The sequence below is a fragment of the Macaca mulatta genome, chromosome 7, assembly GCF_049350105.2.
Source record: "Macaca mulatta isolate MMU2019108-1 chromosome 7, T2T-MMU8v2.0, whole genome shotgun sequence".
Taxonomy (NCBI): domain Eukaryota; kingdom Metazoa; phylum Chordata; class Mammalia; order Primates; family Cercopithecidae; genus Macaca; species Macaca mulatta.
The window spans coordinates 43812867-43836177 of NC_133412.1; the positions used below are offsets into that span (position 1 = coordinate 43812867).

At 43.6% G+C, this 23311-nt stretch overlaps 1 protein-coding gene and 1 non-coding gene across 10 annotated transcripts; both read right to left on the reverse strand.

Moving 5' to 3' along the window:
* Window positions 1-923: 923 nt before the first annotated feature.
* Window positions 924-22659, reverse strand: TIPIN (TIMELESS interacting protein). 9 transcript variants are annotated; one of them, XM_001110143.5, is made up of 8 exons: window positions 22632-22659; window positions 18879-19019; window positions 18182-18260; window positions 17582-17657; window positions 14622-14744; window positions 14368-14431; window positions 6158-6364; window positions 924-1917 (listed from the first exon to the last, which is right to left on the reverse strand). In XM_001110143.5, the coding sequence occupies exons 2-8, from the start codon at window positions 19009-19011 to the stop codon at window positions 1676-1678; spliced, it is 924 nt and encodes a 307-aa protein (XP_001110143.3). In that variant the 5' UTR covers window positions 19012-19019; window positions 22632-22659; the 3' UTR covers window positions 924-1675. The 9 variants fall into 9 exon arrangements, with proteins under 9 accessions (XP_001110143.3, XP_002804881.3, XP_014998010.3 ...); XM_002804835.4 differs by having other exon boundaries at window positions 22600-22659; XM_015142524.3 differs by lacking the exon at window positions 22632-22659 and adding an exon at window positions 20262-20282.
* Window positions 12503-12637, reverse strand: LOC114680014 (small Cajal body-specific RNA 14). The gene has a single exon (XR_003732091.1).
* Window positions 22660-23311: the final 652 nt, after the last annotated feature.

A 23311-nucleotide genomic window follows, 5' to 3' on the forward strand; every position in this document is an offset into this window, starting at 1 on the left:
TGGCTTTTCCATCAAACCATCTTTGTCACGCCCTGTCCCCACCTGGAGTCAGAAAGCCTGAAAAGAAGATGCCTGTCTGTCCTGGCTTTGTAGATGGAAGCCAGTCTAGCACCATCACTCTGCCCTTTCCCCAAGGGAAAAGAGAGTGAGAGGCCAAGTGCCATGGAAGATCACTTGAGGCCAGGAGCCCAGGACCAGCCTGGTCAACAGAGTGAGACACCATCTCTACAAAAATTAAAACATTAGCCAGGCATGGTGGTACATGTGTGCAGTCGTAGCTACTTGGGAAGCTAAGGCAAGAGGATTGCTTGAGCCCCAGGAGTTTGAGGCTGCAGTGAGTTAGGAGTGGGCCACTGTATTCCAGCCTGAGTGACAGTGAGACCAACACACACACACACACACACACAAATAGTGGCGGGGGGCTTGGGGTAGGGGTGAGGGAGTGGGGTGGGAGAGCCTTTCCTAACACTAACCTTTCTTATTTGTAACTACCCCCTCTACCTGGCAGGAGGAAGTCCAATCAGGTGTTCTCATGATTTGGCCCTAACGCCTCTAGTCTCAAAATCAGCATTCCTAAAATATTCCTTATCCCCTCAATCTTATTCTGTATCATTATTGTACATGTGCTTCCCAATACTGGGAATCTTCTCCATCAAAAGCAAAGTCTTTCCTATGAATCCTACCTAGATGCTATGTTCCCCATGATACTTTGCAAGTTTCACTCCAACTAGTCAGTAAGTTACCAAAAAGCATTCTTTGAACTACCCTAGCACCTATAAGGGTCAGGTAATGTTTTAGCCTTTCATGTGACCTTTTAACTATTAAAGTAACTCCTTAAAAAACATGTAAAAACCTTGTATTTACCAAAAGTGTAAACTGCAGAACTAAATAGCAATGAAAAACACCCATAAAGCCTGTAGATAGTTTTTAAGAAAATTTTTACTTCCTTTAAAAAACTGACATTAATATTGAATATATGTACATCTTAAAACTTCACCCAGGCTGGGCGCGGTGGCTCACGCCTATAATCCCAGCACTTTGGGAGGCCAAGGGGGCCGGATTACCTGAGGTTAGGAGTTCAAGACCAGCCTGGCCAACATGGTGAAACCCTGTCTCTACTGAAAATACAAAAATTAACCGGGCATGGTGGCACATGCCTGTAATCCCAGCTACTCAGGAGGCTGAGGCAGAATTGCTTGAGCCCAGGAGGTGGAGGCTGCAGTGAGCCGAGATTGTGCCACTGCACTCCAGCCTGGCTGACAGAGCGAGACTGTCTCAAAACAAACAAACAAACAAATAAACTTCACCCAGACTATTCTGGGCACACTGTCCATGGGTTAACCCTGTTTTGCAAGGAGCAGTAAACAACAGAAACAAAACCTCCAAACTTAGTGAAAACAAGGCATTCAATGACAGACCAGCAGCAGAAACTCCTTATTACCTACTAATCATTTTATGAAGAAACATCTATATAAAACCCAACACTAAAGAGAACAAATAGATTTAACTAAAGTGACAAGCATAATTATAAATAAATACCAGATTACCAGATTTTAAACAATAATCTGTAAAAGTTTTACTACCTAAGGATTTTCACTCCAAGAAGAAAAAATACATAGTAACGCCAAGCTTGCAGGATGATGACTTAACAGATACATTTTCTCTTAATGGAAACTTATCTAGCTTCAGTAATATTTCTGGATGTAGCATCAAGTTGCTGTTGCACATTTTTAAAAGACTGGTCCACCAGTGTTTCCTCTAATTTTAATTCCTCTTCTTCACTTAAATTATTAGCAATAGCATCATTACATGGATTGTCTAGAATGTCTTCGTTTAATCCATTTGACTCGTCCTTTTGATCTTCATCAGTATTAACCTCTTCAACCATGTGTGCCCTGGCTGTATTCATTAACATATCTGAAAAAAATCATACCATTATTATTCATTATAAGTACCTGATCCAATCTTACCACAGAAGTACAAACCTCTTCAAAAGCTTAGTTTAGTAAAATGAAATCTATGATCACTTAATGTTAATTATGATCACTTTCTTCTAAATACACTTTTTTTTTTTTTTGAGATGGAATCTCGCTCCGTCACCTTGGCTGGAGTGCAATGGAGCAATCTGGGCTTACTGCAACCTCTGCCGGGTTCAAGCGATTCTCCTGCCTCAGCTTCCTGAGTAGCTGGGATTACAGGTGCCTGCCACCACACCCGGCTAATTTTTGTATTTTTAGTAGAGACAGGGTTTCACTATGTTGGCCAGACTGGTCTTGAACTCCTGACCTCAGGTGATCCACCCGCCTCAGGCTCCCAAAGTCCTAGGATTATAGGCATGAGCTACCATGCCTGGCCTATAAACCCATTTTTATACAACTAAGATCCATTTTAAATGCAAGAGAGGCCAGGCCCAATCCCAACAATTTGGAAGGCTGAGGTGGGAGGATCACTGGAGCTCAGGAGTTCAGGACCAGCCTGGGCCACATAGTGAGACCCCATGTCAACAAAACAAAACAAAACAAAATTAGCTGGGTATGATGGCAAACTGTGACCGTGCCACTGTACTCCAGCCTGGGTGACACGGTGAGACCCTGTAACAACAACAAAAAAAAAAGCAAAATGGTTTTCAATGTTATTAAATTCACACTCTTGGATCATAGTCAAATGTAACTGTTCTTATTCAAAATCAAAACTACTATTGGCCGGGCACAGTGGATCATGCCTGTAATCTCGGCACTTTGGGAGGCTGAGGCAGGCAGATCACTCAAGGTCAGGAGTTCAAGACCAGTCTGGCCAATATGATGAAACCCTGCCTCTACAAAAAATACAAAGATTAGCCGGACGTGGTGGAGCACACCTGTAATCCCAGCTACTAGGGAGGCTGAGACAGGAGAATTGCTTGAACCTGGGAGGCAGAAGTTGCAGTGAGCCGAGATCAGCAACTACACTCCAGTCTGGGCAACAGAGCGAGGCCCCATCTAAAAACAAAAATCGTAACTACTAAAAAGAGATCCAATAAAAACCAAATGCATTTAAGTTTTATGTCAGAGTGATCCATAAGAAACTTTAAAGTACTTATTTCCATTTGGACAAATTTTAAGTTGTGTATGATAAACAGAGGTAAGCTTTAAATACCAATTGCCAGGTATACTTGATATTGACAGCAAGGAAGCCACTGCCATCAAAAAAATGCTATCTTCATACAATGTTTCACATGGTACTAATAAAACATCCATTTATAAAGAAAAAGTAAATTGGCCTGGCGTGGTGGCTCACGCCTGTAATCCCAGCACTTTGGGACGCCGAGGCAGGCGGCGAGGTCAGGAGATCGAGACCATCCTGGCTAACACGGTGAAACCCCATCTCCACTAAAAATACAAAAAATTAGCCAGTCATGGTGGCGGGCACCTGTGGTCCTAGCTACTCTGGAGGCTGAGGCAGGAGAATGGTGTGGACGAAGGAGGCAGAGCTTATAGTGAGCCGAGATCGTGCCACTGCACTCCATCCTGGGCGACAGAGTGAGACTCCATCTCGAAAAATAAAAAAAGAAAAAGAAAAAGTAAATTCAGCCGGGTGCGATGGGTCACGCCTGTAATCCCAGCACTTTGGGAGGCTGAGGCGGGCAGATCACGAGGTCAGGAGTTCAATACCAGCCTGGCCAACACAGTGAAACCCCATCTCTACTAAAAATACAAAAATTAGCCAGGCGTCACGGCATGCACTTGTAGTCTTAGCTACTTGGGAGGCTGAAGCAGGGGAATTGCTTGAACCCAGGAGGCAGAGGTTGCAGTGAGCTGAGATCATGCCACTGCACTCCAGCCTGAGCTACAGAGCAAGACTCCATCTAAAAAAAGAAAAGAAAAAGTAAATTCATCTTAATTGAAAAGAAAAAAAAGGTAGCCAAAATAATTTTCACTTGAAAATTTTAATATATTGGGTGAAACTTCTTTTACAACATGGAATCTTTTTTTTTTTTTTTTTTTTTTTGTAGAGACAGGGTCTCACTATGTTGCCCAGGCTGGTCTTGAACTCCCGGGCTCAAGTGATCTGCCCGCCTCAGCCTCCCAAAGTGCTGGGATTACAGGCAAGAGCCAGTGTGCTGGGCCTATAATTCTTATTTTTCCATTTTGAAAGGAAAAACTGAATTGGAAATTAAGAAAGATACACACAATCCTGCTTATTTCATTGAAAACCAACTTGCAATTCTTTCTAAATATAGTTTTAACAAATTTGGTTATGTAGTTTCCAAATCCACAATCTCTGTTAAAAACAGCAAATTTAGGCCAGGTACACTGGCTCACACCTGTAATCCCAGCACTTTGGAAGCTCAATGCTGGAGGATTGCTTCAGACCAGAAGTTCAAGGCTGCAGTGAGGCAAGATCACACCACTGCACTCTAGCCTGGGTGACAGATTGACAGTTTCTAAAAATAGTAATAATAATAATTTTTTTTAATAAAGCAATTTTTCAGGCAGTTTTAGAAGTGAGAAGGGAATGCTACAGATAAGCAAATTAAACAGCTACTTTAAAAGTACAACTCACAACCAAGTGACAAAACACAAGAAAAAGCATTTTTTTTTCTTTTGGTGGGGGGAGAGGAGTCTTGCTCTGTCACCCAGGCTGGAGTGTAGTGGCCCTGATCTCAGCTCGCTTCAACCTCCACTTCCCAGGTTCAAGCAATTCTCCTGCCTCAGCCCGAGTAGCTGGGATTACAGGCAGGCACACACCACCATGCCCGGCTAATTTCTGTATTTTTAGTAGAGACAGGGTTTCAGCATGTTGGCCAGGATGGTCTCGATCTCCTGACCTTGTGATCCACCCGCCTCGGCCTCCCAAAGTATTAGGATTACAGACGCAAGCCACCACACCCGGCCTCTTCTTTTTTTTTTTTTTTTTTGAGATGGAGTTTTGCTCTTGTCGCCCAGGCTGGAGTGCAATGGGTTGATCTCAGCTCACTGCAACCTCCACCTCCTGGATTCAAGCAATTCTGCCTCAGCCTCCCAAGTGACTGGGATTACAGGTGCACACCACCATGCACAGTTAATTTTTGTATTTTTAGTAGAGATGGGGTTTCACCATGTTGGCCAGGCTAGTCTTGAACTCCTGACCTTAGGTGATCTGCCCACCTTGGCCTCCTAAAGTGCTGGGATTACAGGCATGAGCCACCGCACCTGGCCTTTTCTTTTCTTTATGTATTATTATAATTATTGTCCTAAAGGTAATAGTATATGACACATGCTTTAAGGAGTCAGGGAAGAATAAGTTTATCAAGAATTTAAAATCAATTTTAAGTGATTAAAATGTTTTTTTCTTTTTTTTTTTTTTTTTTTTGAGACGGAGTCTCGCTCTGCCACCCAGGCTGGAGTGCAGTGGCCGGATCTCAGCTCACTGCAAGCTCCGCTTCCCGGGTTCACGCCATTCTCCTGCCTCAGCCTCCCAAGTAGCTGGGACTACAGGCGCCCGCCACCACGCCGGGCTCATTTTTTGTGTTTTTTTAGTAGAGACGGGGTTTCACCGTGTTAGCCAGGATGGTCTCGATCTCCTGACCTCGTAATCTGCCCATCTCGGCCTCCCAAAGTGCTGGGATTACAGGCTTGAGCCACCGCGCCCGGCCCCTTAAAATGTTTTTTTCTTTTCAAGAGTCTCACTCACTCACCCAGGCTGGAGTGCAGTGGCACGATCTTGGCTCACTGCAACCTCCACCTTCTTGATTCAAGTGATTCCTGTACCTCAGCCTCCGGAGTAGCTGGGATTACTGGTGTGCACCACCACGCCTGGCTAATTTTTGTAATTTTAGTATAGAGATGGGGTTTCACCATGTTGGCCAGTCTGGTCTCCAGGTGATCTACCCACCTTGGCCTCCCAAAGTGCTGAGGTTACAGGCATGAGCCACCGCGCCTGGCCAGGTGATTAAAATAATTTTTTAAGAGGTGCTCAGCTATCTAGAAAACCATCCTAGATTCATTTATTCTTTGAGGAACACATACATTCTCTCCCTCCTCTCTCACACACACAGTCTCTAAAATATACATAAACTTAATATCACACTTTTCCACTCCTAGAAGTATTTTATTTTGGGGGCTAGCAGAGATGTTAAAATATCTAACATGTCCTTGATATATTAATGGTAGCACATAAAATTTGGCGTAAAATTTACCATTTTCTAGGGACTGACTATTACTCAGCAGCTTTGCCTGCCTTCTTTCCAAGGCCAGTTGTTTATTTCTCTCAATTCTTTGTTGTTGCTCTTCTGTTAGGCTTCTACTTGACTCAGAAGCAAATATCTCACTTTCAGATGAGTTTGTCAGAAAGGGATCTAATTCAGTAGCAGTTACATCATGTTCATTATTTTCCGCAACTTCATCTGCAATAGAAAAGAAACGGTACATCTGCAGTGTTAGACTAGTTAGAGAAGGGCTTCTCATTGAAAAAGGATTTAAAGTGGCACGGTGCCAGACCTGAAGAAACAATTTGTGAGGTATAAGAATGTTGTGAATACATGCTTGATTCAATTAAATAAGAAATATTTATAATTCAGTTTAAAAAGGCATGTTAAGTCAAATGAAAATACAATTTAAAATATGCATGAAGGCCGGGCACGGTGGCTCACGCCTGTAATCCCAGCACTTTGGTAGGCCAAGGCGGGTGGATCACAAGGTCAGGAGTTCAAGACCAGCCTGGTCAACGTGGTAAAACCCCATCTCAACTAAAAATATAAAAAAATTAGCTGGGCACGGTGGCACATGCCTATAATCCCAGCTACTCGGGAGGCTGAGGCAGGAGACTTGCTTGAACCGGGACCTGGGAGGCAGAGGTAGCAGTGAGCAAGATTGCATCGCACCACTGCATTCCAGCCTAGGCTACAGAGCAAGACTCTGTCTCAAAAAAAAAAAAAAAAAAAGAAAAGAAAAGAAAGGAAAGGAAACAAAAAGTTCTTGGTTGTAATTAGAAATATTTTATGCTTGGCCTAATCAAAGAGCTTAAGGAATCCAAACCATATTCTTGTTCTACATTAAACCAACACATTTCAATAGTTTCCCAGTGACTATATGGGAAAAGGTTATTTTATTTTATTTTATTTTTTGAGATAGAGTTTCACTCTTGTAACCCAGGCTAGAGTACAATGGCTCGATCTTGGCTCACTGCAACCTCCACCTCCCAGGTTCAAGTGATTTTCCTCCATCAGCCTCCCAAGTAGCTGGGATTACAGGCACCCACCACCATGCCCAGCTAATTTTTGTATTTTTAGTAGAAACAGGGTTTCACTATGTTGACCAGGCTGGTCTCAAATTCCTGACCTGAGGTGATCCACTTGCCTCAGCCTCTCAAAGTGCTGAGATTACAGGCGTGAGCCAATGCATCCAGCCAGTAAAAGGTAAGTTTATATAGACATTATCTTTTGTAGAGTTAAACACAGACAAATGAAAAAAGAAATTTAAAAATCTATGGACATATTTCCAAATGAATTTCTTTTTAAATTCAGTGTGGTTTACATTATAAGTAACAAATTCTTAAAGCCCTGTAAACCAGTTAACTCAAGGTAGGATGTCCCCAAAATGATCCACAGTGGTATGAAAGTAAATAATAGATCTTCCATTTATATTTCATTTAAGAATTAAGAAGAACTATGTTTTAGTAACACATTTAAAATAAGACTGGCAGTTGTTAACTGTCCCTTGTCCTTATGATAGTTACTGTCTGATCTGTGAGCCACTCTATAGGCAAGATCCACACTGTAAAAGGGTGGAGAATGGGGCCCCTACTCACTTTACAATTTCAGATATACAGCTGTTTCTGATTGCCCAGTCAAATAAACTTACGGATTTCATCTTACTTTAACCAAACAACCCCAACAAAATGAACAAGTGTTAGGTTAAAAAGATTCTACAAAATAACAAAATGTCTGTAAGTAGAATAGAAGCACAAGCAAAATAAAAAAACAGCAGAGCTGACACTTTACCTTCTATCTACATCATTCATATTATGAAATTTTAAAAAAAGATAGGCCAGGCACGGTGGCTCAAGCCTGTAATACCAGCACTTTGGGAGGCCAAGACGGGCGGATCACAAGGTCAGGAGATCGAGACCATCCTGGTTAACACGGTGAAACCCCGTCTCTACTAAAAAAATACAAAAAAACTAGCCGGGCATGGTGGCGGGCGCCTGCAGTCCCAGCTACCTGGGAAGCTGAGGCAGGAGAATGGCGTAAACCCGGGAGGCGGAGCTTGCAGTGAGCTGAGATCCGGCCACTGCACTCCAGCCTGGGCGACAGAGCGAGACTCCATCTCAAAAAAAAAAAAAAGATAAACCCCATCACATCTGACAAGTTGGTCAAAACATTCAAGTCACCATTTGAAATATGTCTTTATATATACTATGCTTGTTCTATGTACATATTATGCCTTGAAATATTAGCTAATTATAGAAAAACCATCACAATTTAAAAAAATTTAAGGGCTGGGTGTGGTGGCTCATGCCTGTAATCCCAGCATTTTGGGAGGCTGAGGCAGGCAGATCACAAGGTCAGGAGATCGAGACCATCCTGGCTAACACGGTGAAACCCTGTCTCTTCTTCAAAAAATACAAAAATTAGCCAGGCATGGTGGCAGGCGCCTGTAGTCCCAGTTACTCAGGAGGCTGAGGCAGGAGAATGGCGTGAACCTGGGAGGCAGAGCTGGCAGGAAGCCGAGATCGCGCCACTGCACTCCAGCCTAGGCGACAACAGCAAGAGTCCGTCTCAAAAAACAAACAAGCAAACAAAAAAACAAATATTTAAAACATAAAGACAGACCTTTATAATTATTTTCAGTGAGATATAAAAATCATATGATACTTAATTCCGCCCTTTACAATCAAATTCTCTTTTAAGATTTCTTCCTTAATAGTGAAAAATGAAAAGCCACTTTTCCTTCCTGACATGGAAAACAAAAATGTAGCAAGAAACTAAAATGGCCTCCATTGTCAGGAAATACTGATACAGTATATGTAAGAAACATTGCTGAAGCAGTTAAGAAACAAGCATTAGAGCCACTTATGAGCCAGGCCCAGTGGCTCACACCTGTAATCCCAGCACTTTGGGAGGCTGAGGCAGGCAGATCACCTGAGGTCAGGAGTTCAAGACCAGCCTGACCAACATGGTGAAACCCTGTCTCTACTAAAAATACAAAATTAGCCAGGCGTGGTGGCGCATGCCTGTAATCCCAGCTACTCAGGAGGCTGAGGCAGGAGAATTGCTTGAACCAGGGAGGCGGAGGTTGTGGTGAGCCAAGGTCATGCCATTGCACCCCAGCCTGGGCAACAAGGGTGAAACTCCATCTCAAAAAAAAAAAAAAAAAAAAAACCACTTATGAAACGTGTTTTTAATGTGCTTCCTCTTACAGGGTTGCAGGATTCTAAATCAATAACAAAATACATAAATAACTAATTTTTTTTTTTGTTTTTTCAAGAGATGGGGTCTCACTCTGTCATCCAGGCTAGAGTACAGTGGCATGATCATAGTTCACTCCAGCCTCAAACTCCTTGGACTCAAAGGATCCTCGTGCCTCAGCCTTCTAAATAGCTGGGACTATGGGTGTTGACCACTCTGGTCCCTAACTTCTGGGTTCAAATGAACTCAAAGAACTAATTTTGACTGGGCAAGGTGGCTCACGCCTGTAATCCTGGCACTTTGGGAAACTGAGGCAGAAGGACTGCTTGAGAACAAGAGTTCAAGACCAACATGACCAACACAGCAAGACCCCGTCTCTATTACAAAGAATAGTGGAAAAAAAAAAAAAAAACTACTTTTTATGAACCAAGAAAAGAAAGGTATCTTCAGTAGTAGATGACCTATTTATATAAACAATATATTTTGTAAGAAGCAGCTGGTTCCTTTGAGTAGGATTAAAATGAGAGTGCAGCAGCTCATGCCTGTAATCCCAGCACTTTGGGAAACCAAGGTGGGAGGATCACATGGACCCAGGAGTTTGAGACCAGCCTGCGAAACATAGGGAGACCCCAACCAGGCGCGATGGCTCACGCCTGTAATTCCAGCACTTTGGGAGGCTGAGGAGGGTGGATCACGAGGTCAGGAGATCGAGACCATACTGGCTAACACAGTGAAACCCTGTCTCTACTAAAAACACAAAAAATTAGCCGGGCGTGGTGGCAGGCGCCTGTAATTTACTCGGGAGGCTGAGGCAGGAGAATGGCATGAACCCAGGAGGCAGAGCTTGCAGTGAGCAGAGATCCTGCCACTGCACTCCAGCCTGGGTGATAGAGCAAGACTCCGCCTCAAAAAAAAAAAGAAACATAGGGAGATCCTGTCTCTATAAAAAAGAAAACTTGGCCAGGCAGGTGGTGCACGCCAGTAGTCCAAACTACTCAGGAGGCTGAGGTGGGAGGATTGGTTAAGCTCTGGAGGTCAAGGCTGCAGAGCTGTGATCATGCCACTGTGCTCCACTCTGGGCGACAGAGTGAGGTCCTGTCTCAAAAATAAATAAGTAAATAAAAATGAAATGAAATTTTTAAAAATTAGAAGTACACATGAAATTCATTTACTGCAACATTCATTGGCAAGTGATTATGGCAAAGAAGCTAAAGCTAGAAATATTCAATGTGTTACAAGATGCCATCATTGTGGTAAAAACAAACTAAAACATAAGTAAACTATATAAAAATTAAAGGGAAATAAGTGCAATGCAAAAGGAAACAGCACAGGGGAGTCAGAAATGATGGGAGTGGGGATGCAACTATAACAGTGTAATGAGGAGGCTTCACTGAGTTGTCACTTGAGCACGGTTTGAAGAGTGTAAGACAGTGATGCAGACTTGAGGGGTACAAGGGAAGAGTGTTCCAGGCAGAGTACAACAATACAAAAGCCTTAGAATAGAAACGTGCCTGAAATGTACAAGGAACAGCTGGAGGCCAAGCACAGTGGCTCACACCTGTAATCCCAGCACGTTGGGAGGCCAAGGCAGACTGTTTGAGGCCAAGAGATAGAGACCAGCCTGGGGAACATAGTGAGATCCTGTCACTACAAAAATTAAATTTAGGTCAGGCGCAGTGGCTCACTGGCTCACGCCTGTAACTCCAGCACTTTGGGAGGCCAAGGCGGGTGGACCACCTGAGATCAGGAGTTTGAGACCAGCCTGGCCAACGTGATGAAACTCGTTTCTACTAAAAATACAAAAATTAGCTGGGTGTGGTGGTGCGCACCTGTAATCCCAGCTACTGGGAGGCTGAGGCAGGAGAATTACTTAAACTCAGGAGGTGGAGGTTGCAATGAGCCGAGATCACACCATTACACTCTAGCCCAGGTGACAGAATGAGACTCCTTCGCAAAAAAAAAAAAAAAAGTACATCGCAAATCGCATCAGTATGGAAGTAAATGTATTTAAGCAACAAATAAAATGGTCAAAACATTTTTACTTTTGTGGTGCCTGATCAAAAAAATTTGGAGACTATTCTTTTAAGATACAAACAAAATATATCACACAACAAACAAAAATCTCAGATTCAGTTCTCTTATTTGTATCCTGTATTTCAGCATGCTTGTAATTCTCTGAACGGTCCATGTTAATTTATCTTTTTCTTTTTTTTTTTTTGATATGGAGTTTTGCCCATTTTGCCCAGGCTGGAGTGCAATGGCACCATCTCAGCTCACTGCAACCTCCACCTCCAGGGTTCAAGCAATTCTACTGTCTTAGCCACCCGAGTAACTGGGATTACAGGCATGTGCCACCACGCCAGGCTAATTTTTTGTATTTTTTAGAAGAGATGGGGTTTCACCATGTTGGCCAGGCTGGTCTCGAACTCCTGGCTTCAAGGGATCCGCCCGTCTTGGCCTCCCAAAGTGCTGGGATTACAAGCGTGAGCCACCGTGCCAGGCCTTATTTTTTTTTTTTTTTACTGCCATAGAATATGGAGCCTGAAATCCATGTTAATTTATACCTCTGCATAGGTGGCTCCCTCATTCAAAATCACCTCTGCCTGACCTCTACTGTTCATTCAAAATACTTTTTCTTCTTTTTCATTTCTTTCTTCTTCCTCCCACCCCCAAATCAAAATTCTTCTGAATCCTCCTTTGTGAAGCTCTCCCTCCACCTCCAGGGACATGTAACTATGCTCTCCTTTGCATCCCACCCTGTGACCTACTCATACCTCTAATTACACCTACCACACTACTGGCAACGTTGTATGTCTGATTCATTCATTACTGTATTAGCCCACAAAGGGGCCTGATCTTAGTCATTTTTTTATCCTTGAGCTGTATTACATACCGGGCACCTCAAAAAGTAACCCAGAAGTATATGTGGTGGAATTTAGAACTGCAATAACTCATTCCTTTACATATACCAGTCCTATGCCATCAATACATATTTTACCAAGAAATTTAAATCATGAATTATTTAAATCACATTCTTTCACATGTTTGGAAGTAGTTTATAAATAACTTTAGGGAATTCTACATGGAACTTGTATTTTCTTCCGCATCTGTTAAAAGTTAAAAAACAAAAACAAACATGTATGGAGCCATCGCACAGAAAATCTGATAACTATACAGACCCTGTCGGCAGGAACCATCTGTTTTAATGTGTGTGACTGTCTATGGTTGCATTGTACAACTAACAATGCAATCAATACCAGGAACAGTCACATAGGTCTCACTAAAGTCCTATATCCGAGAGCTGCACTCTAAGTGAAATGCAAACTTTCATCATCAAATCATTCTGCCTAATTTCCCAGTACCACTTTATCCAATGGTATCCAATGGTGCATGTGTATATGAACACTTTATCTTGGTATATATTTTTATTAACAAGTGCTATACAGGATCAGTGGGTCACTAGAGTTCTCAAAAGTTCATATTCTACAACAAATTTGATATACAACATTCTAGATGTAGCAAGGCTTTTTTTTTTTTTTTTTTTTTGAGTTAGAGCCTCACTCTATCACCCAGGCTGGATTGCAGCAGCACAATCTCGGCTCACTGCAACCTCCACTTCCTGGATTCAAGTAATTCTCCCGCCTCAGCCTCCTGAGTAGCTGGGATTACAGGTGTACGCCACCCCACACAGTTAATTTTTGTATTCTCAGTACAGATGGGGTTTCCCCATATCGGTCAGGCTGGTCTCAAACTCCTGACCTCCGCTCACCTCAGCCTCCCTGAGAGTGCTGGGATCACAGGCATGAGCCACCACGCCCAGCCCACTACCAAGGCATTTTAACATACCTATTTATCGTACTTTACCATACTTTAATTATATATTCAATATAGACTAAGGATCCAGTCCTATAATACTGCCTCCTCTAACTACTTCTATTCTTTCTTTTTTTTTTTTTTTTCTGACAAGGTCTCACCCTATTTATTGCCCAGGCTAGAGTACACTGGTGTGATCCTGGTTCACTGCAGCCTTGAATTCCTGGGTTCAAGTAATCCTCCTGCCTCAACCCCCATGAGTAGCTAGGACAACAGGCATGCACCATCACACCTGATTAACTTTTTAAAAATTTGTATAGATGGGGTCTCACTAGGTTGCCCAGACTGATCTCCAACTCCAGGATTCAAGTAATCCTCCCTCCATGGCCTCCCAAAGTACTGGGGTTGATCCAAAAGTAGTGATTTATCTCAATTCAGTCAGTTACAGATCAAACTCCTTGTTCTACTCTTTCCTCCCTTTTCACTACTGCACTTGACTAGTCTTTAAAAACAAATTAACAAGCCAGGTGCAGTAGCTCACACCTATAATCCCAGCACTTTGGGAGGCCAAGGTAGGTGGATCATGAAGTCAGGAGTTCAGAAACAGCCTGGCCAACATGGTGAAACCCCATCTCTACTTAAAAAAAACTACAAAAATTAGCTGGGCATGATGGCACGTGCCTGTGATCCCAGCTACTCGGGAGGCTGAGGCAGGAGAATTGCTTGAACTGGGACCTGGGAGACGGAGGTTGCAGTGAGCCGAGATTGTAACACTGCACTCTAGCCTGGGCTACAAAGTGAGACTCTGTCTCACAAAAAAAAAAAAAAAAAAAGTTGGCCAGGCCCAGTATGGCTTGAGGTCAGGAGTGTGAGACCAGCTAAGGCAACACAGGGAGATCCCCATCTTTACAAAAATTTAAAAATTAGCCAGGCACAATGGCATGCACCTGTAGTCCCAGCTACTTGGGAGGCTGAGGCGGGAAGATCCCTTAAGCCCAGGAGCTGAAGGCTACAGTAAGCTATGATTGTGCTACTGCACTCCAAACTGGGTAACAGAGCAAGATTCTGTCCCTAAACATGAAACAAAAAAGCAAAGTGCTGGGATTACAGGCATGAGCCACCACACCGTGTCTAGATCTATTTCTAAAAGTAAAATTGTTATAAAGTAGATAAACCTATATTCTTACCATTATTGCTAACAAAATCTTCATGTAAAATAGGGAGATCAAGTCGAATTCGTTTCAAACAGGTCTGAAAATGAAAAGAGATATTTATTTTTACCTCTTTACCAATAATGTTGGGGGGGGACTAATTTGCTATTAGTTTTCCCTCTCTACCAAGAGATTCCAAAATGAACATTTTAAACAGTAATTTAGCCTCAACTAAATCTATCCTACCATTTAGCATTATGAATGATATTTATAATCATCTCAACACTTACCTGAACCTCCTTTTTACTTCCCAGGTATTCAACTCTGTCAATAAAATCCTCAAACTGCAGTTTAGGGAATAGCCTATGTGCCCAGTGCTCCATGTGTCTGATTAGCATCTTCAAGTCTTCAGCCTGGCACATAAAAATAAAAATGCTAAACAGGAGTCTCATTCTCACAGCTGACCCTGTCAGCAAGTTTCAGAACTGAAAAGCTATGCCAAAATCACTGGGGTCATTTTGTATTTATAAGGTCAAAAAACTTATAAAAGGAAGTTTATGAATAAGAAAAATATTGGCCAGACAGTTGTTCACACCTGTAATCATAGCACTATGGGAGGCCTAGGGGGACAGATCACTTGAGCTAAGGGGTTTAAGGCCAGCCTGAGGCAATATGGTGAGACCCCGTATTTTCTAAAAATACAAAATATAGCCAGGCGTGGTGGTACACACCTGTGGACCCAGCTATTCAGGTGGCTGAAGTGAGAGGATTGCCTAAACCTGGGGGGCAGAGGTTGCAGTGAACTAAGTTCACACCACCGCACTCCAGACTGGGTGACAGCGAGATCTTATGTCAAAAAAAAAAAGAGAGAGAGAGAGAGAAAATTATTAAGAACTTAGAGGATTGCAGTCTAAAAGAGTACTGGATACAGGTTTTTGTTTTTTTGTTGTTTTTTTTTTTCAGAGAGAGTCTCACTCTCTCACCCAGGCTGAAGTGCAAGGGCAAAGTCTCAGCTCACTGCAACCTCTGCCTCCCGGGTTTAAGCAATTCTCATGCCTCAGACTCCCAAGTAGCTGGGATTAGAGGCGTGCATCACCATGCCCGGCCTAAATTTTGTATTTTTTAGTAGACAGTAGTTTCACCATGTTGGCCAGCCTGGTCTCAAACTCCTGGCCTCAAGTGATTCACCCACCCCGGCCTCCCAAAGTGCTGGGATTACAGCACGAGCCATGGCACCCCACCTGGATACAGATGCATAAAAATTAGATGAAAACAAATCCAAGTACAAAAACTTAATAAAGTTGGCCAAGCGCAGTGTCTCACGCCTGTAATCCCAGCACTTTGGGAGGCCGAGGAGGGTAGATGACCTGAGTCAGGAGTTCCAGATCAGCTTGGCCAACATGGTGAAACCCCATCTCTACTAAAAATACAAAAATTAGTTGGGCGTGGCGGCAGGCACCTGTAATCCCAGCTACTTGGGAGGCTGCGGCAGTAGAATCGCTTGAACCCAAGAGGTGGAGGTTGCAGTGAGCCAAGATCGAGTCACTGCACTCCAGCTTGGGCGACAAGAGTGAAACTCCATCTCAAAAAAAAAAAAAAAACACTTAATAAAGTTAAAAGATAGTAGGCCGAGTGCAGTGGCTCATGCCTGTAATCTCAGCACTTTGGGAGGCCGAGGTGGGCACATCACCTGAGGTCAGGAGTTCGAGACCAGTCTGGCCAACATGGTGAAACCCCGTCTATACGAAAAATACAAAAATTAGCCAGGTAGCTGGGCATGGTGGCTCACGCCTGTAATCCCAGCACTTTGGAAGGCCGAGACAGGCGGATCACGAGGTCAGGAGATTGAGACCATCCTGGCTAACACAGTGAAACCCCGTCTCTACTAAAAATACAAAAATTAGCCGGGCGTGGTGGCGGGCGCCTGTAGTCCCAGCTACTCAGGAGGCTGAGGCAGGAGAATGGTGTGAACCCGGGAGGCGGAGCTTGCAGTGAGTGGAGATCGCACCACTGTACTCCAGCCTGGGCGACAGAGCAAGACTCCGTCTCAAAAAAAAAAAAATCAGCCAGGTATAGTGGCGGGCACCTGTAATCTCAGCTACTTGGGAGGCTGAGGCAGGAGAATCACTTGAACCTGGGAGGCAGAGGTTGCAGTGAGCAAGATCATGCCACTGCGCTCCGGCCTGGGCAACAGAGTGAGACTCTGTCTCAAAACAAAAAATAAATAAAACAATAATTTTTTTTAAAAAAGTAATTAAAAAAAAAAAAAAAAACTCTACTTTAACCCTACCCTCTCCCCACTGCACAGCAACACAGGAGCAACATCTACACCACAGGTTGAAAACTAAAGAATATATTAAGAGGCCGGGCACAGTGGCTCATGCCTGTAATCTCAGCACTTTGGGAGGCCACCAAGGCGGGCAGATCACGAGGTCAGGAGATCGAGACCATCCTGGTTAACACGGTGAAACCCCATCTCTACTAAAAATACCAAAAATTAACCGGGCATGGTGGTGGGCGCCTGTAGTCCCAGCTACTCGGGTGGCTGAGGCAGGAGAATGGCGTGAACCCGGGAGACGGTGCTTGCAGTGAGAGGAGATCGCGCCACTGCACTCCAGCCTGGGCGACAGACAAGAGAGACTCCGTCTCAAAAAATAAAACATAAAATAAAAAATAAAATAATATATTAGAAACACTTGAAAAAGTACAAAACTCTCTAAAAATATACTATCATCTGCAAAAAATTATATCTACACTCCCACATAATTCAAAAATAGACTTCAAAATGTGCATATGTATAGTGACTGACAGTTACTAAATGTATTCATTTTTTAACCACACGTTACTGACATTTATTATGAACCAAGCATTGTGCCACATCTTGGGGACACATAAGTGATCGATACAGGCAGAGTCCTTGCCCTCATGAAATTTAAAATCTTTGAGGTAGACAAAGTAAATTTTATTCCTCTAAATTATAAAGTAAAAACTGAGACTTAAAAACACAGGTGTGATTTTCCTATAGACAAGGTTTATGTAGCAAAAAATGAGACAACACAAGACATGCTTTCTAATTCTTCAAACAGTTCCCTGTCTAGTATATCACAACTGTTTCTCAAGATCTCAAGAGATACGACAATTAAGGATAGCATCTTAAAGCATTCTGAGATTTCTAAGAACATAATGGGTCCACATTTTTATTGCTATTGTAAAAAACAAAGGTCTAACATAAAAATCAGAAAGTTCTTACCTCATGACCTTTACCTTTGAATTTTGCCTTATCAAATACATGCCTTAAGGCTGGAAGTCCTCTCTCTGAAATTAATCTGTGAATAAAAATATGTTTTTAATTTCAAGTTTCCTTTTCTTTTTTTTTTTTGAGAGGGAATCTTGCTGTGTCGCCCAGGCTGAAGCACAGCGGCATGATCTCGGGTCACTACAAGCTCGGCCTCCCCTGGGTTCACATCATTCTCCTGCCTCAGCCTCCCAAGTAGCTGGGACTACAGGCGCCCACCACGGCGCCCAGCTAATTTTTTTTTTTTTAGTGGAGACAGGGTTTCACCATGTTAGCTAGGATGGTCTCGATCTCCTGACCTCGTGATCCGCCCGCCTCGGCCTCCCAAAATGCTGGGATTACAGGCGTGAGCCACCACGCCCGACCTAATTTCCAAGTTTTCTCGAGTTTGGTCCAAAGCAAGACTGTAAGAAAAAATGTTCTGCTGAACTAAAAAAACTTTTTTAGAAATATAAGAGCTCTACATCATACCAACCAAAAGTTTATAACATTAGAAGAAAAACAGTGGATGTTAAAAATAAAAAGTATAAATATATACGAATATAGTAAATGTACCTCTGAGCATCCAGCTTGGGTATATTTCTTTTAACTGTTCTCTTTGGAGGTACAGGAACAAGTGCTCCACTTCCTGACTCTGGTGAAACATACCAAGATTCAGTATTACTGTATTTAAATAATTTGTATTATTTATTTTGTATCATTTCGAAGCTGATAAGATAACTAAACATAGGACATCTTGTTTTGAAACAGGGTCTCACTCTGTTGCCCACGCTGGAGTGCAGTGGTGAGATCTTGGCTCACTGCAGCCTCAAACTCCTGGGCTCAAGCGATTCTCCTGCCTTAGCATCCTGAGTATCTGAAACTACAGGCGTGGCCTACCACACGCGGGTAATTTTCAAATCTTTAGTAGAGACGAGGTCTTGCTATGTTGCCCAGGCTGGTCTTGAAATCCTGGGCTCAAGCCATCCTCCTGCCTTGGCCTCCCAAAGTGCTGAGATTACAGGCAGGACCCAGTGTGCCCAGCCTCCTTTTTTTTTTCTCTTTTCTCCTCAAATACCTTTTACCACAGCCACCACGGCCCAGCTAATTTTTGTATTTTTAGTAGAGACGGGGTTTCACCATGTTGGCCAGGCTGGTCTCAAATTCCTGACCTTTTGATCCACCCGCCTCGGCCTCCCAAAGTGCTGGAATTACAGGCATGAGCCACTGTGGCCGGCCTCACAGCCTCCTTTTTAAAACTCTCTATACATACCTTCATCAGGCTCAATTCCTTCACCGTCTTGTCTCTCTGGAGAGGCTGGAGGTGGGAAAGGAGGAAAAGTTTCATCTTCTACATGCTCATAATCTGGTAGGTCAATCATGCCATTCTCCTGTGGTTCTAGCATCTTTTCCTCTAAGGGAAAAAATGTAAAGTTATTTGTATTCATCCAAATAGTCTCCACTATATAGACAAGTTCTACCTGCAGCCATTTCATGTGTTTCAATCAGTTAGACCACATTTCAAACTTACACATCATGAAAAGTAGAGAAGATACTAATTATGAAAAAAAGGACTAGCCTAGAAATCAGAACTAAGTTCCAAGGTAGACCCTAACACTAAATATCTATATCATTTTGAACAAATCGTTGTACCTCAACTATCGAGCTTCCCCTACCATAAAAAGATAAATTTTGGGCCAGGCGCGGTGGTTCATGCCTATAATCCCTTTGGGAGGCTGAGGCGGGCAGATTACCTGAGGTCGGGAGTTTGAGACCAGCCTGACCAACATGGAGAAACCCGTCTCTACTAAAAATACAAAATTAGCCGGGCATGGTGGCACATGCCTGTAATCCCAGCTACTTGGGAGGCTGAGGCAGGAGAATCGCTTGAATCCGGGGGGCAGAGGTTGCGGTGAGCCGAGATCGTGCCATTGCACTCCAGCCTGGGCAACAAGAGCGAAACTCCATCTCAGAAAAAAAGAAAAAAGATAAATTTGACTTTTCAGAGGGTTTCAAACTGTGATCCAATAGGGTATGAAATACGCAGGATATAGGTACTTCACCCCCACTTCAAGTAGAGCAGCTTAAAAAAAAAAAATCTGCCGGGCGCGGTGGCTCACGCCTGTAATTCCAGCACTTTGGGAAGCTAGGGCAGGTGGATCACAAGGTCAGGGGATCGAGATCATCCTGTGAATGGTGAAATCCCGTTTCTACTAAAAATACAAAAAATTAGCCGGGCTTGGTGGCGGGCGCCTGTCGTCCCAGCTACTCAGGAGGCTGAGGCGGGAGAATGGCGTGAACCTGGGAGGCGGAGGTTGCAGTGAGCCAAGATGATGCCACTGCACTCCAGCCTGGGCCACAGAGCAAGACTCCATCTTAAAAAAATAAAATAAAATAAAAAATAAAAAAATCTCTTTATATACACCTACTATGTGCCCACAAAAATTAAAAGTAAAAAAAAATTTTTTTAATGTGTTTACATATTGGTGTTCTAGGTAAGGCTTCCTTTAAAGAATGGGAAATTATCCTCGGGTTGATAACTCGAAAGAATGTTTTTCAGTACTGCCTTACTTAACTTCTCAGTAACAACTGACACTTTTGGTCAGTTTTTTTCTGGGAAAAATGTTTACCTTAACTTTTAAGACACAGTATTCACCTGGCTTTTCTCCCTTTCTGGGAACTCCTCCTGGATTTTCCTTGCAGGTTTATCTTCTAACCTGGCCATTAAGTATCCAAGACTCAATCCTAGGGCTTCTTCATTCATTTATGCATAGTTTTAATAAGAACTTATTTATTGATGACTCCCTGATTTTCATCTTTACCCTAGGCCTTGACTCTCCGATCCAGATCACTATTTCCCATTTTACACCTCCCAAATGCCTGAAAGGCACCTGTAATTCAACATGTACAAAACCAAACTTCTAAATTTTCCTAATTCAATGAATGACATCTATCCAGCTAAGCAATTCAGAAACCTACAAGTCATCTTTAGCAATTCCTTCCCTCTATCCCACAGATCCTGCCCATTTTATTTCCTAAATATCCCTTGAATCTATTTCTCCTTATCTCTATAACCACTTCCAACATTTCTTGCTTGCATTACTCCACTACTCTCATCCACTCTTGCCTTCTTCAATTGTCCGTATTACATCTAGACTGAATCTGAAAATGTAAAGCTGATCACCTCACTTGGCTTAAGTATTTCAATGGTTTCTGATTGCTCTTAAGATAAAGACAAAACTCCAAGGCCCTATGTGATCTGGCCTCTTACAACCTCACCAACCTCACTTCACACTACTCTATGCTTTTTCTTTCCCTGAAAGAGCTATATTCCTCAGGCCACTAGATCTTTACAAATACTATTTCCTGTCTTGAAAAAGCTATACCTTGACTCCTAATCTCTTTCAGATATCAACTATCACCTTTTCAAAAGTTTACCTCAATTTCTCTAAATCCTTCTTTAGTAAGCATTCATAGTGTCAAGTACAAATATCATGGCACTTATCCAGTTTCAATATCAGGTTTTATTTATACAGTTATTTATTGTTCGTCTCCCAAACTAGACTGTAGCTCAAAAAGGGCAACCAGGTAGGTCTCTCTGTGCTACACAGCTCGAACCCCAGTGCTGGTACACAGCAGGTGCAGGTGCTCAATATATATTTGATGAATGATGGAATGCAAAAAAATAATTCCAAAGTTTCCCCAAATTGGAGTTAGATGATCTTTAAAATCTCACTAATTCTAAATTTCGATTACCATAAATATAAAAGCAAAGCATCAGCTGGGCGCGGTGGCTCACGCCTGTAATCCCAGCACTGTGGGAGGTCGAGGCGGATGGATCATGAGGTCAGGAGTTCAAGACCAGCCTGGCCAACACAGTGAAACCCCGTCTCTACTAAAAATACAAAAAAAAATTAGCCAAGTGTGGTGGCGGGCGCCTGTAGTCCCAGCTACTCCGGAGGCTGAGGAAGGAGAATCGTTTGAACCCAGGAGGCGGAGCTTGCAGTGAGCCAAGACCGCGCTATCGCACTTCAGCCTGGGCGACAGAGCCAGACTCCGTTTCAAAAAAAAAAAAAGCAAAGCATCAATTCCCGATCATGACCCACGGTAGCTTCAAGTAAGCTACAAGAATCTATACTAGGGTTCAGAACTTTGAGGCTGACAGTGAGCTTTTAGTTTGATGACAGTACCTAAAATATATTAAGTGCACTCAAGAACTGGCCAAGCACGGGGTGGGGATTGTCAGGAAACTGATATTTCTTCTATTTGTAGTGAACAAGACGCTCAATAGACGACTTTTACTCTGCGTCAGTGGTCGCATAACTGTCTCTTTTTAGACATTTATGAAATTGTGTGAACTTCCTCCTCTACTCCTCAACCTCCCAGAAGAGTTAAGGTAACAAATGTTATGTCCAAACCACGGTTTGTTCCCAGACCCTGGTTTCCAATGCCCATCTCTTTTCCAAGAAGTCCAAAGAGATGGCCCTCATCGCAAAGGAAGTGCTACCGTGCTGCCTCGATGTCCCCCTTGGGTGCCACCCCTGAAACATCGAACCTCCTATACCTCTTCTCCAGCCGCCCCCCTCATCCCCGATCCCCGCCTATCTTCTCTTTAACTTCATTCATTCATCCAACATTCGCTGGGCGCTTTCTACATTGACACGCCCCGGACATAAGACTGGGGTAAAGATGATCAGGAACACATTCCCTCCCGCTAAGGGGCTTGGCAGAGTAAGAGGCAGCCCAAAACCTAAGCAACCGGGACACGCGCCCGCCTCCCCGCCTCTCCAGGCCAGGTCAGGTTGACTCCCCAAGCCTCCTGACCCGCTGCGACAATTAGGCTTTCCCGCTCGTCCGTTTGGCTCCCTGGCTCGTCCGTCTGGCTCCCTGGCTCTTCCGTCTGGCTCCCTGGCTCGTCCATCTGGCTCCCTGGCTAGTCCCTCTGACTTCCCTCTCCCCGCAAGAACTTCACTGGCCCGCCAGTCAGTCCTCACCTCACACAGAAAACACCGACCACAGAGCTTACCTCGGCGTGCAGACTAAGCGCGCTTCTCGCGATACTCGGGAACTCCCGGGGCAAGTAAGGCCCGCAGCGTTTGGCGCCAAATCCGCGCGCGAGCTGGGCGGGGCCTGCAAGACCCGCCTCTCAGGTTCCGCCCACCACGCCGGTCCCGCCTCCGGTCCCACTGTTTCCGCCCTCTGAATTCTTCAGAGGGCCTCCTTATTTTCATAAAGCTAATACTAGTTATTCTGGGCTTTTTTTTTTTTTTTTTTTCTTGAGACTAAGTCTCGCTCTATCACTCAGGCTGGAAAGCAGTGACTCGATCTCGGTTGACTAGTCTCTAGCTCCCGGACTGAAACGATCCTCCCACCTCAGCCTCTCTTCCCCGACTACCACCACCACACCCAGCTAATTTTTGTTTTAATGGGTTTGTTTGTTTGTTTGTTTGTTTGTTTGTTTTGCAAAGACGGGGATTAGCTGCCTAGGCTGGTCTCGAACTCCTTGGCTCAAGCGAGCTTCCCGCCTCAGCTTCCCAAAGTGCTGGGATTACAGGCGTGAGCCACCGCGCCCGGCCGCGCCCAGCACTTTAAACCCTGGAAATAGGTCTCAGTTTTTGGAAAACTGAGTTGTAGAAGGAGGAAAAATGACAAAGGCAAGCAATAGTGAATGAGAAATTACCGCTTCTTCAGAGTTCATAGCAGAAT

Excerpts from the sequence above, each read along its gene's own strand:
- TIPIN (XM_001110143.5), bottom strand. The coding sequence starts at position 19,011 with ATGCTAGAACCACAGGAGAATGGCATGATTGACCTACCAGATTATGAG. Across the intron at positions 17,658-18,181 it reads CCCAAGCTGGATGCTCAGAG|ATTAATTTCAGAGAGAGGAC; the intron begins GTACATTTACTA and ends TTTTATTCACAG. Across the intron at positions 14,432-14,621 it reads GAAGTAAAAAGGAGGTTCAG|ACCTGTTTGAAACGAATTCG; the intron begins GTAAGTGTTGAG and ends TTTCATTTTCAG.